The sequence below is a fragment of the Plasmopara halstedii genome (assembly GCF_900000015.1).
Source record: "Plasmopara halstedii genome assembly, contig: Scaffold_444, whole genome shotgun sequence".
NCBI classification, from domain to species: domain Eukaryota; phylum Oomycota; class Peronosporomycetes; order Peronosporales; family Peronosporaceae; genus Plasmopara; species Plasmopara halstedii.
In genome coordinates, this window is record NW_020187364.1 from 943,426 (window position 1) to 956,232 (window position 12,807).

At 39.3% G+C, this 12,807-nt stretch overlaps 5 protein-coding genes across 5 annotated transcripts; 1 reads left to right on the top strand and 4 right to left on the bottom strand.

The window, feature by feature from the left end:
• Window positions 1–1,549: 1,549 nt before the first annotated feature.
• PHALS_10140 (glycoprotein fp21) lies at window positions 1,550–2,225 on the bottom strand (the record flags this gene model as incomplete). Its single annotated transcript, XM_024725512.1, has 3 exons — window positions 1,550–1,819; window positions 1,897–2,018; window positions 2,081–2,225. 3 exons carry the CDS (start codon window positions 2,223–2,225, stop codon window positions 1,550–1,552), a joined length of 537 nt encoding a protein of 178 aa, XP_024576282.1.
• A 147-nt stretch (window positions 2,226–2,372) lies between these two features.
• On the bottom strand, window positions 2,373–5,417 carry PHALS_10141 (Protein required for meiotic chromosome segregation; the record flags this gene model as incomplete). Its single annotated transcript, XM_024725513.1, has 1 exon — window positions 2,373–5,417. One exon carries the CDS (start codon window positions 5,415–5,417, stop codon window positions 2,373–2,375), a length of 3,045 nt encoding a protein of 1,014 aa, XP_024576283.1.
• Window positions 5,418–5,802: 385 nt separating this feature from the next.
• Window positions 5,803–7,398, bottom strand: PHALS_10142 (Major facilitator superfamily domain, general substrate transporter; the record flags this gene model as incomplete). The annotated part of the gene is made up of 1 exon (XM_024725515.1): window positions 5,803–7,398. One exon carries the CDS (start codon window positions 7,396–7,398, stop codon window positions 5,803–5,805), a length of 1,596 nt encoding a protein of 531 aa, XP_024576284.1.
• Window positions 7,399–7,491: 93 nt separating this feature from the next.
• On the top strand, window positions 7,492–9,421 carry PHALS_10143 (hypothetical protein F444_10196; the record flags this gene model as incomplete). The annotated part of the gene is made up of 11 exons (XM_024725516.1): window positions 7,492–7,528; window positions 7,625–7,824; window positions 7,896–8,057; window positions 8,118–8,380; window positions 8,443–8,561; window positions 8,622–8,772; window positions 8,831–8,882; window positions 8,946–9,038; window positions 9,102–9,148; window positions 9,205–9,255; window positions 9,322–9,421. 11 exons carry the CDS (start codon window positions 7,492–7,494, stop codon window positions 9,419–9,421), a joined length of 1,275 nt encoding a protein of 424 aa, XP_024576285.1.
• A 193-nt stretch (window positions 9,422–9,614) lies between these two features.
• On the bottom strand, window positions 9,615–11,153 carry PHALS_10144 (hypothetical protein F442_10011; the record flags this gene model as incomplete). The annotated part of the gene is made up of 3 exons (XM_024725517.1): window positions 9,615–10,628; window positions 10,695–10,837; window positions 10,916–11,153. The coding sequence occupies 3 exons, from the start codon at window positions 11,151–11,153 to the stop codon at window positions 9,615–9,617; spliced, it is 1,395 nt and encodes a 464-aa protein (XP_024576286.1).
• Between the last annotated feature and the right edge of the window lie 1,654 nt (window positions 11,154–12,807).

Below are 12,807 nucleotides of genomic sequence, written 5' to 3' on the forward strand. Positions count from 1 at the left end.
AGTACTCTTTACCAGATCTCAACAAGGACAAAACTATATGTTTCTTGTGTCAGGGATTGCGTGGAGAAAGCTGTTTTGGCGCTTACATCAAAGCTTTACAACCGACAGCGATCACACACAGTAAAAGAGCTCTCATTTTTTGAATACATCATTTGTCTTGATTCGATGTATTCTGATACGTAATCCCAACTGTTAGTTTATTTACAAGGCTAAGTCAAACAATTCTCCCTGGAGTGGGGTCATGTGCGATGCTGTACAGTTATCGTTACCCAGCGCATTACTTCTTTTCAGACGCCTCATCTGTGTCGCTGGTGTTTGCAAGGTATTGAACTCACAGTTATTATAACCGATTCATGCCATCGCACTATGTGCACCACATCAGCTATGGTAATGGCTCTACACCAAACTACACTTCTTGCGGGTAAAAAGTATCTGTAATAAAAAAGATCAAGCCCTGTTCCATAGTACGATTTCTGTTATGATCTACTTGTAAACTTGTTCTGTACTAATTACTTCGAGAGTGATCTTTTGGCTGCTAGGGTCCCATTCTCAATTTCTTTGCTTGCTCCTCACGCTGGTGTGAGCACGCGGTAAGAGCTTGCCCGCCATTATGTACCCCTTTCCGTTCTAGACTAACAAATAATACACATTCTTGTGTTAATCCGAGGAAGAGACTGATTTTCTTCAGTATTGCTTACTTAACCCCGAGCGATTCCATCACAATCTTAGTTTTATTATGAAGTCAGTCCTTGGTTTTATTAAAAGCAAAAAAACCTTCCTATATATAGAGCAGGCTATCTTGACAAAAGACCATTTTAGATTGTAACACTCATTTTCTAAGACATCGATGCGAGAGGTTATTAGAGATACAATTCTAGAGCAATACTTGGTTGCGGTTGTAATCTGTCGACAAGATGGCAACGCAAGTTAACCTGTTGACCCTGAAGCCTTAAAATCGAGTGCTAAAAATATTATTATTGAAACGCTGAATTACATAAACTCCTTCACTACTTTTTAAAAAACAATACCGCCATATACCGGTAAGGCCAAAGTTAAAAATTTACGACAGCCAGTCAGTTAATCCAGACATCATTCCTCAATCTGAGCTCAAGAAGCTTAAGAAGCTTAAGAAGCCGAAGAAGCTCAAGAAGCTCAAGAAGCTTAAGAAGCTCAAGAAGCTCAAGTGCATCTTATTACACTTCGCAGTCCTATTTGCGACAGACTTGCCAATGCTTTCACCTGCAGCCAAGTCTTACAAGCGACTGCAAAAGTAAACGTTTATACTAGCGACCCATCCCGTTGAGTTTGTGACCTTGTTTTTCCCAAAGAGGTTGCGCAATTACGGATGATACATACCTGTCTCTTGATTTAAATAAGTAGCTTCTATACAACCTTCTTGCATCACATTCAAGTTCTTGTAAGCTTCTACTATCGGCGATAGCAAAAACGTTCCGTAGCTTCTTTCATCCTACTTGTCACGTGTTACAATAACTAGCATCAATATAAACAATCAAACTTCCTTATGCTCTGTAAAATTGCGTCTCATTATTTACGCCTCCTCACACCACTTGTTCTCTTCGCGAATTTGCGCCTCTTCTTCAGGCGTAAAATCGTTCACAATGTTAAACGTGTCACGAATCTCTTGTGGGGTCTTGCCTTTAATCATGCTTGCAACCTTAGCACAAGCTAAATCCAGCAAACTCTTAATGTCCATGTAATTCGCTGCAAGAATGAGCTCAAAGAGAATCTCTTGCTCAATGTCGACAAAATTAGCGTCCCAGTCCGACACAACGTCGTGCATGTCAGCGCTCTTGAGTGGCTAAGATCGAACAAGTATAATATCACAAGGTTACACTTTAAATATCCTTTCTCCCTATAAACTTTGTCGTCACCCACCTTTTCAATCTCACGCATTGGATTATTGTTATGGTGACTGCAAAATTCAATCACTTTCGATAACACTGGACTCTTGACATTTGGTAGTGGAATCTCTTGTACTTCATCATCATCTGCATCATCTATAGCGAAAGAAAAATCCGATAACGCTCCATCTTATAACCTTCGAGGATCCAAAACGTACCGGAAATGAGTGTCTTGACAAGCTCACTCATGGCCGCAACACTACGCGATACCTCAAAACTGTCTCCATCCATCGACACAAGATTTACTTTACGTGAGTCTTCCTCTTGTTTTGGCGTGTCCTGTGCGGGGGTAGCATCCGACATGATCAGTGTCACGGTTCTTCGACTCTTGGGTATGTATGTGTATAGTATATCGTAACTGTTTTTATCCATATAACCAACCAAAGATTGGTTGAAATTCCACTTCTAATCAACGATTGAATAAAATCAAGCCCAACCATCATTCCTCTATCAACCTTCACTCTCTAACAATCGAGCCATAACCTGTGCACTATCATATTTTGCAAGTTCTCGTTCTTTTCGTAATTTTTCCAAGATATCACGGGGTACAGAGGGTACAGCGCATGTCATCCAAAGTTGAATGACTAATAAAAAGTGTTCAATTCCAAACACAATCCAAACTTTCTCTGTACTTGTAATGAAAGGGAACGCACGTTCGAATAATGACGTAGAATACGCTAATTGAAAACAATTAGTCACTACAGCCAAGACGCTCATAATTTGTAAGACATGAAGCCATACACCAATGCCACTTGCTTTATGAGCAAGTGGACGTTGTCGTGTATGACAAAGTTTAAAGGCATCCGTACGCAATTCAATCAAATTATTCAAAAGAGCAAGCAAAGGAGCTAATGGAAAAGCCAAAGAAAAGAACGAAACATATCCAAATTGAACAAGCATTTCGGTATAATCTTCAAACGTATCATAATGTTTTAAATTTGCTTCTTCCCATGCTCGATCCGATGCTTGTTCAAGTCGTACGCATTGTGCATGAATTACAGCATTTGTTCGTTTTCCAATCTCTGGCATCCGTTTTCTAGCTGTACTACGTGGTCGACATGGACCTGTAGTGAGACTATTAAAGATTGTGGATTGTTTAAACTTTTCATTACTTGCTCGCTTTTTTGAACGTGCTTGAAGACGACGCTGAATGAATGGAAAGAGTGTTTCCATGACATTTTTCCATAATTGTCCCGTCACCATAAACGATGCAAGTTGAAGAGCAACGCGTACCATCCCGTCGGACTTTGTTCCGTCTTCGTTCTTAAGACTTGAGACTGATTGAGTATGAGGTGCAAATGCATAATAATATAACGACGCAAACACATGCACAAAACGAAAGGAAAAGACTTTGAGGATCAAATGGCTTTGATATCTTGACTCAGTGCGATGATTTTCCCAATTATTTAAACATCGTGCAGCACGAGTAAATGCAGCATCAAGAAGAGGAATGAAAAGACCATAGAGAAGAGGAGTGAGCAAGAGATAGATCCAGAAATCCCAGCGTACCCCAAGATGTGCTAGTGCACGAAGATCATCGAGAGTTATTGTACCGGTTTTTTGAATTTTATCACCAATCAATGCGGCTTCATGCTTCGTTTTTAGCGAATCAGCTTCCAGACGATCGCGAGTAGAAAACGCAACATAAGCGACTGTAACCACAGCAACAATACTTGTGGCAACACAAGGAAACGTGAGACTGTATTTCGCTGCTCTCTTCCATAATGCATAGTGTCGTTCACGTGGTGTACAATCATTTCTATCCTTTAGATCGTGTAATGAGCCGCTTGAGTCGCCGTAAAATGCAGGACGTGTCACTTCTTCGTCTTCGTACCCCCATGTCCCCCAATGGTACGCTAAAGTTGCGGCACGACGACGCCATGCAATAAGAAAAGCAGAAGTCCAAAGGGCCATAAACAGGGCATAGCCTGGAGCAGCAGGATGATCTAAATGGTGCGAAGAAACTTGCAAAGAGAATAATAGTACCCCAGCAATACTGGGTACTACAAGCCACCGAGTGTACAATTCCATCCATGCAAAGTAAAAGGTTACACGTTCTCCAAAATATTGGGCTACATTGTCAAGTGGTTGATCCAATATATTGCAACCAATAGTAGGAGTAGCGTTTGTTGAGAATAAAGTTGTGCGCCAGAACGTGACCCATTGAGTCTGTAGCCTTGCTAAATCTTGCTTGTGTAGCGGATACATTTGTAGTACATACCGTGCAGCTAGTGAGCAAGTTTCATTTAATCCAGCACCTCCTTCACTTTCAGACGCAGTTAATAAAGCATGTACAATACTTTGTTTCTCTCGATCAAGAAAGTTTAGACATTGTCGAGTTGAATCAAAGTCAGCAAAACTTGTTCGTAATTGACATGTAAAGACCATCCAAACGTGATCAAATTTTCGTTTTTTTCGAAGTCGTAAACGTTCAGCACCTAATTCTAAAATACGTTGTGGAGCTCGAACTTTGAGCAGTGATTGTTTTCCATCTAATGACAATAATCGCTTTACGTGTAATCCAGTCTGTCGAATTCGACGGACAATCGTTGCACGATCGTTTGTACACTCTCCTGTTACTGGATTCCATTTATCTGGAAATTCTAAATCATGGGGTTGAAAATCTATAGATTCTTCAAACTTGGATGGTTTGAGCAAGATGGCGAAATCAAATTCATCTTCTTGTCGCGAGGCAATTCTACTGGGATCTGGATTGTCGATGCTACGTGGGCTAGAATTTTCAATTAGAGTCGATGGAGCTAAGGACAATGGATGTTCAAGCTCTTTTTCATTCAACCCAATACAATTCTCAACGATATTGTCGAAATGAACACGAACATTGTCGTTAGACTCTTGAGATAATAACGTTTTCGAATGTTCTAACGACGAAGTGCTTGAGATATCTAAAGTCAACGATTGAGGTTCAAGTTGTGCTTGTTTTCGACGGAGAGCTGAGCGTGGGGATGCAGTGAATGGAGCTTTCGTTAATGTCATTTCGACCTGTTGAACTGATTCTATCGATTTCTTATCTAGTGTTGTCACGAAATTGAGAGAACTACCCACTTTGCAATCATCTTTAACATCTAATTCAGTGTTTTGTTGACAATTCTGCTCACGTTGTTGCCACTGATCTTGATTTTTTCCACTCATACTAATGAAACGATCTGAATCGGCTTTGATCGGTTCTTTTATCATTCCAATTGTATTCTTTGATTCAGTGTCAGATCGCTTTGATACATGTATCGTTTCCTTCTTTTTCTGCACACTGTGCTTTGTATGTGGATTGTTCCATGGCATTCCAAACGAAATTGAACGAAAAGGCGCAGATTGGAACTTATAAAAAGTATTGATCATTGCAACGTCTTGTGAAGACGTCTGTCGTTTTGTATATACGATTGGTATCGATGGTTTTCTCATCGGTGGAAGTTGAATCTCCTCGAGCGCTTGACTGACTGCATCAGCAGCAGCTTTAGTAGTTGATGCTGAGCTTTCCATCTTGCTATGACAATGCTTCTCGAGAATTGATTTAAAGGTAGAGTAGATATTTGAAACCGTGTCTAGAAATATATCTCAAACTTAAAGTTTGACAATTAAAACAAGAAACAATGAAGGTTGAATAATGAAATTAAATTTCGAAGACTTTTTGAAATGCTACTTTGCGAATCCTTTCAATAATCGAATCAAAGTTTCTCGACGACTAGAACAACAAAAGATCTCACAACGACCTTTTTGATCAACAAATTCATTCAAATTAACTTTTATCGCTAGAACTAGAATCAGTAAAGTTTCAAAAGCTTTTGAAACCCGTCATTTCTTTCAAAAAACTACTCCAGCGCAATAATTCAACTACAATTGTATCATTTGATCCAAAGCGAATTATTTAACAGCCATGACCACCTACAAGCACATGACATGGAGCAAAGATTGCGAGTAAACTCGAGATACAGACCCAAAGGAAGCCACCCGCATAAATAACAAGTACAAATGCAGCTCCAGTGGTTGAAAAATCGTGTTTCCATTCTTGTTGTTCTTGAGGTCCCTTTGGCAACCATCGTGTGGTTAAAAATATTACGGGAATGATTGAGATGATGCTAGTAAGGATTGAAAGTTTCCAAACTCCTTGATAATCATGAGGCACTTTTTCAAGATCTTGGAGGTCAACAGGCCAGAGAGTGAGCAATATATTGGCAATTGTAGTGGCAATAGCTTGAGCAACATTCGTGATACTTGTAAGCAATGCAAATGCCACACCTTCTTGGTACATTGGACATACAGCTACAAACATTTGTGCTACAGGAAGATACTGAAAACCACGTGCGAATGAACTTCCTGCAGCATCACCCATTGCAAACCAAAAGGGTGAGAGTCCAATTTGATCATTGACATGGAAGACGAAGAAGATATTAAGTAAAGAAAAGAATGCAATGACAATTCCTGTAGTATAAAACACATGATGCCACGGTGCATCAAAATAAGGTACAATTTGACTTCGATACAATTGAATAGCCACAAAAGTGACACATGCACCTATGCCACTGATAGCTCCATACTGAAATCCAGTAAAATGATATGCAACTTTTAGGTAATTACCCCATGCTGCATTTGGTACAAAACATGAATTAACAAGAACAAGGAAACATACTGGTTGCCATGTTGCTCGTCGTTGAAGCATTAGCCAAAGTCCTTTCATTTGAGCTTGCAACGACATCATAGGACGTTCATCGTGTTCAGTAAGATAAGTTAAAGCTGGAAGTACCATTACGAGAGGTACACATGCAAGAAATGCAAATTGGTACATCATGGATGTGGTGTAACCCCATTGTACCGAGTAATTTAAACATGCTCCAAGCCAATACCCAAATATTTCACTTCCAAAACGACAAAGAGAGACGGTTGTCTGAAGGTATGAACCATCAAATGGTCCCGACTTGGTATATTGGAGTCCTTGAACCACTCGATGTGCTACTAAAGCATCAGCCATGACATCAGCCATCACGACGCCAATTGTCGCTCCAAAGAGAAGAAAAGTAAATGAGAATAATGTTAATGTGTTTGTTGCTGTATAAATTGCAAGTAAAATGTGAAAAATGGAGGCAAGAAGACATCCAAGACCTAAATATGGAGCATATCGTTGGTTTGAAATTGGGTACAAATCTGGTAACACTCCAAGCAATACTTTAAATGTCCATGGAAGAGCACGAACAACAGCAACAGTGTTCAATTGAGCATCTGAAGCTCCAATAGAACGTGGAAAGATCTCGATCATAGTTTGTGGGAAGGAATATAATAGACCAGTACTGATATATGTCATGGGAATAGCAAGTGACTCAAGAGACCAAACAGACTTGAATAATTGTTCACGTAACAATCTTGGAAATAACAATCTTTCATCTTGACTTGTACTGTGTCGATAGTTTATATGATCACGTAATGAGACGTAAGATGTTGACGTCGTGACGTTGTCATGCGGTACCATGATACAACTGCGTCTTTTGGATCTTTTTTTTGTGGAAACGGTATTACCGGTATGGTTTAGAAATGACACTATTTTTGGTCTTAGTTATTGAAAATGAGTCGTACACGTACAGCGCGATTAAAACCATTTGGTACGTCTTGTAGACTGCATTAGCGTTGTGTAGTATGATGCTGTGCTTTAAATGTAGTGATTTATATTTGATATCTTACAAGTGGATTTGAATTAGGTCAATTTGAGTCTTTGTCGGCGTCTGTACCATGGGCTATTTTCCCTCGCAAGAAATTGGACGTGACGTATAGTGACATTCGTGCAGGTTTAATTGCATGTTTACAATTAAATGAACACCAGCGTGAAGAGTACGAAGAAAAGGTTACAAAAGAATGGGATCCAAGTGGTCATACGATGGTTACACTCTCCATTCGGTTCGTATAAACTACTTGTCATGTAATTTAAAACTCATTCTAGATTTTAGAACAGGGTTTGAATTGTTATTACAGACACTAAAATTTCCACGAGGAAGTGAAGTAATATGTAGTTCCATTACGATTCCGGATATGGTATACATCTTACGGTACCATGGACTGGTACCAATTCCAGTCGATTTATCTCCTGCAACATTAGCAATTGATGGCAAAGAGTTGGAAAAAGCCATAACAAAGGTTAGAAAAATTGGGTTTTATGATGGATCAAACTTTACTCAGTGTGTTTTATTCAACTAGAAAACCAAAATGATACTTATCGCTCATATCTTTGGATCACGTGATCCACTGGATGAAATCCTTCAAATTGCTCAACAAAGACATTTACTTGTTGTAGAAGATGGTGCTCAAGCTTTTATGGGAAAAGAATATACAGGTGAAAAACGTGCAGATGTGTCAATGTTTAGTTTTGGTACAATCAAAACAGCAACATCGTTTGGTGGTGCTTTGATTTATGTCAAGAATATCACTGTGTTGGATGAAATGCGTCGTCGAGAAAGGAGGTTAGTGTTTAAAATTGATGAATTAAAGCTTCTTGATACTGAAAATATTTGGATTTTATTAGATATCCATGTCATACGAATGGGTTTTTTTTTAAGAGATTGATCAAGTACAGTGTACTTCATGGTCTTTCAACTCCTGCACTTTATGGATTGTTCCTTCATGCTTGTCGAGTTATTGGAGGTATGTTTCTTTTATATATCTCAAGTATATGTTACTTTATTCTTGATTTTCCTGATCTAGCCGATCATGATCAAGTGATAACATCGGCAATTCGTGGATTTAGTGGTGGAGAATTAGTATCATTGATTCAATATCGTCCATCTATGCCGCTTCTTGGACTTTTATATCGTCGACTTACGTATTTGGATGAGCAATACATTCTTTTGCGAAAGTAAGTTTATACATTAACACACAAGATTCAAAAGGATGATTGAATTCTGTATTATCAGAGCGAAAAGCGAAGAATTGGCAAATGCGATTCGAGATCTTCCAAACGTATCAGTAAGCAAGATTTTGTGATTATTGTCTCTTCTTGAGTCTTTTAATTCTTAAATGAATCTGTAGATTCCTGGATATAGCGCAGAGAAGCATTATTACTGGTTATTTCCTGTTTGTGTGCCATGTCCAAAGAATATTGTCATCTATATGAACAAACACGTACGTTTGGTCGTCTCAAGTCGTGAAGTAGATGAATAATATTGGTTGGAAATAATATTGTAGGGATTTGATGTTACTTCTGGGGCTACACAGCTCACATACGTTCCAAGGTACGATAGAAAGAGCCATAGAATGACGTTGTTTGACTTGATGATTCGTTGCATAGTCCACTTGGACAAGATCATGATCCTGTGCACGCTAAAAACATTATGACAAGGTTAGTTTTATCACGAAACAAATAATTGACAAGGTGACGGACAATAATATTGTCATGTATTGTAAGTTTGGTGTATCTTCCTATCACCCCGGAAACTCCAGATTGGGCCATTCACAAGATGATCAACTGCTTTCGAGACGCACTAAACTTGTCGAGTAGACTTTAAGAAGCTTGACGAACGTATCATCACGACAATATAAATTGATGATATATTGTTGATAGATGGTAAAATATTTGATAGATGGTGATATATTTGAGAGATGGTAAAATAAATATTCGCACTTTTAGATGATTTGGACATCTAGCAGGCTAAAAGGTTACAAATCGGTAACCTGGAATATCAATTTAACATGTGAAGCTTAAAGCAGCATGATTACCGAAAGCAAGGCGATACAGACAGTAGAAATGAAGAGCGAGAGTTGATTTCTCGCTTCATTGGTAGTAGGCGTAGATGCAGGTGATGAGCCACTGCTACTTCCACTGCTTCCAGTTGGACTTTTACTAGTTGATCCGGAACCAACTACCCACGTTCCACTCGATTGTTGACCTGGACATGTAAATGCTTGGACAACACTAGGGCACTTAAATTTACTGACAATGGAATCAGAAAGCCATTGAATGTCACTTAACTTTGGAAAGCCAGAGGGACAAGTTGGAAATGTAGTTCGATCCGATTTAAAAACGCTCATGAGTGACTCGTTGGTAAGTCGAACTTTTTGATACTGAGTCGTAAGATTCTGATAGTTTGGTAAAGGCACATACTCGCACTTGACTCCTTTATGATCACAATTTACAGGTTTATAGTAGCCAAGTCCATAATTCCCTTTATCAAAACTTGTGAATGGAAAACCAGTTTGAACATTCACCATTTCTGTTGAATATTCAAATGCAAATCCTCCTGAAAAGACTTTTCGAAACTCGGATGAAAAGAGCCACTCGACTTGTAACCACGTACGCTGTGCTTCGTAATTACCAAGTTTTGGAAACTTTTCGTTCAGACATCCAAATTCCGTTAACATGACTGGAATTGTCATTCCAAATGATAAAAAATCTATCTGAAGTTGATGAAACCCACTTGCAGCCTCGAGAGTCTTTTCATCGTGATTACAATATTGATATGCATTGATTCCATACCATTCAGCATTTTCATACTTGTCAGTACTAGTTCGGCAATTGTAGTACTTTGCATTGACTTGACGATTGTTTTTCACAACGTCATGATCAGATACTACAAGACCAACAGGTATCTTGCGAATAAAGGGACATTCGCCAATAAATTGGCGCATATCACGTACAAATTTCTTCTGACATGGTGCGTTGATGGAAGCATCATTCGGAACCTCATTGTTTACTTCATTGCCTGCACTGAAAGCCTACAAAAGTCATGATAGTCAGCATATCTAAAAACCAATACTTTTAAACATCAGCATTGAACGTACCAAAACATTGTCGTATTTTGAAAATGCAAGAATAATTTCTCGACCACGTTCTCTTAGTGTAGTAGAGTAACAATTTGGATACGGATCACCAGTAACCGAACAGTTTGTGCAACTTGCCGCAAGATCGATGAGGGCATACATTCCTTTCGACCGAAGTGCACACATAAACTTATCATGGGACTTGGATGGATCGACAGCGTACAATCGAGCAGTATTCGCACCAGTTGCTGCTAGATACTCAATATCATCTTTCCAGACGTCATAATAAGCATCAGTGAATAAGTCAAGGTTGTTTAAGTTCAAAGAGCCGGAATTTGGGCGAGGGTAGTAATCAATGCCTTTTACAGCGAAAGAAGTGCCAGTCTTGTTGTCGAACATGCGGTAGCCAACAATTGTGACGGGATTAGTATAGCCTTGAACGACCGCTACGAAACCTGCAAACGCTACCAAAAGTTTCATCTTGGAAATTCGTCTGACTGAAACGATTGTTATTTAACAATGCCAGGCTGAAGAACCAAGTCAGGACGCTCAACTATTTCTGGTCTTTTCAAAATGTTTATTTTGATTCAAAATCAATCAGAACTTCAACAACAGCAGCGATTACAACGGACAAGCGGTTAAAAGAGAAACTCGAACTGGTGCCACTATCATAAGGTCCTACATTTAAATTAGTTAATTGGATTCTAGCTGTTAGCATCAACAGATGAAGCAGTTGACTACAATGGACCCAATTTTATAAGTTATTGAAGTCGTAAAGTAACGTTGATGTCTTTTGAAAGTTTGCAAACTCTGCAATGACATGAAAAGATGCTGGATCAAACATCCATCGGATCTATTGCCACGTGAGTTATGCTTCGTATTTTAAACCAGAAAGCTTGACATAAAAATCTGCAAAGGTCATCATTATTTCACGACGGTGCCAGCTTTATTACCGTTGTATCGAAATCCTGATGTATCTTTAGAGTCCGTTCGACAATTAAACTGCGTTATCCAGACTCTTGATCAGTGTATATTTGCCCGTGTCATAAATATTGTCAGTTTAGATTCTGACCGGTTTAGCGTTGACAGAAGGCTATCGGTGATGCCTACTTGGCAATTCCACGCATTGAGGAAATACGTTGCTATGAGTCAGCTTTACATGATGAAACGCTTAATTTGAACATCAAACAAGATATGTGCGAATACCAGTCATATCTGTGATAATTTCTAGGCGCGGATATCAGCAGACATGAGATCATGTCTCGCATTCTCCGATAGGGACGACTTGATAAGTGCTTGTAAGAAATTAACTGCAAAAGGTTTTCTTTGATACTTTTGACCGTCTCAAACATCAGATTCGAATACCTGATCGAACGAGGTTTTGAGCTATTAGTCATTGATAGTATACTAAAGAGTGCTATTTAGCATCAAAAACAGTCTCTTAGAAGCACGTAAAGCCGGACTAATTTCAGCAACAACAGCTCAGCCCCTAAATGGACTTGTCAAGGTCCTGAAGTTTCTTTGTAATTGCTGGTGCTCATCCATACACCTACTATGCTTTCTTCTCAATACCTTCATGCTGTTGCCGTAGTAACTCGACGACTGCGAATGTCTTACGACAGACGCAAAAGTGTTAGATGCTCATTCGTACAAAGGTGTTATACATTTTTTCAACCGAGCACTTCGTAGTAGGTCAACAGCTGGGCAAGCAAGTCAACAGACTCGACTGAGATTTAGTTATATTTTTATCGTCAAATGATCAATACTGAAAAGCAAAGCCAACGATTAAATCAGGACCATTCATCTGATCAAGCTCCAGGGGGTGGGACCCTACTATGGCAGCTAGTTCCAGGATGTTACGAATTGCAGTGCCTATCTGCTACTGTCAACACCTATATTTCGTCTGCGAAAATTCTCGTCTGTCTTAGGTGTGTTTAGTTAGAATGACAGCCGGTTGTCTTTAGTATCCTCTTTCATCGCCTGGACTGCTCAATCCAAACGAAATGTGTTGAAGACTTGGTCCTGCGCCCCATCGACTCGACAAAATACTTCGGAATACCAACTGGCTACGGCGAGCTGTTGAGTAGATGAAGTGAGCAGTAGAAGGCAAGTTTGGAAGTAAATGTATTTAAGG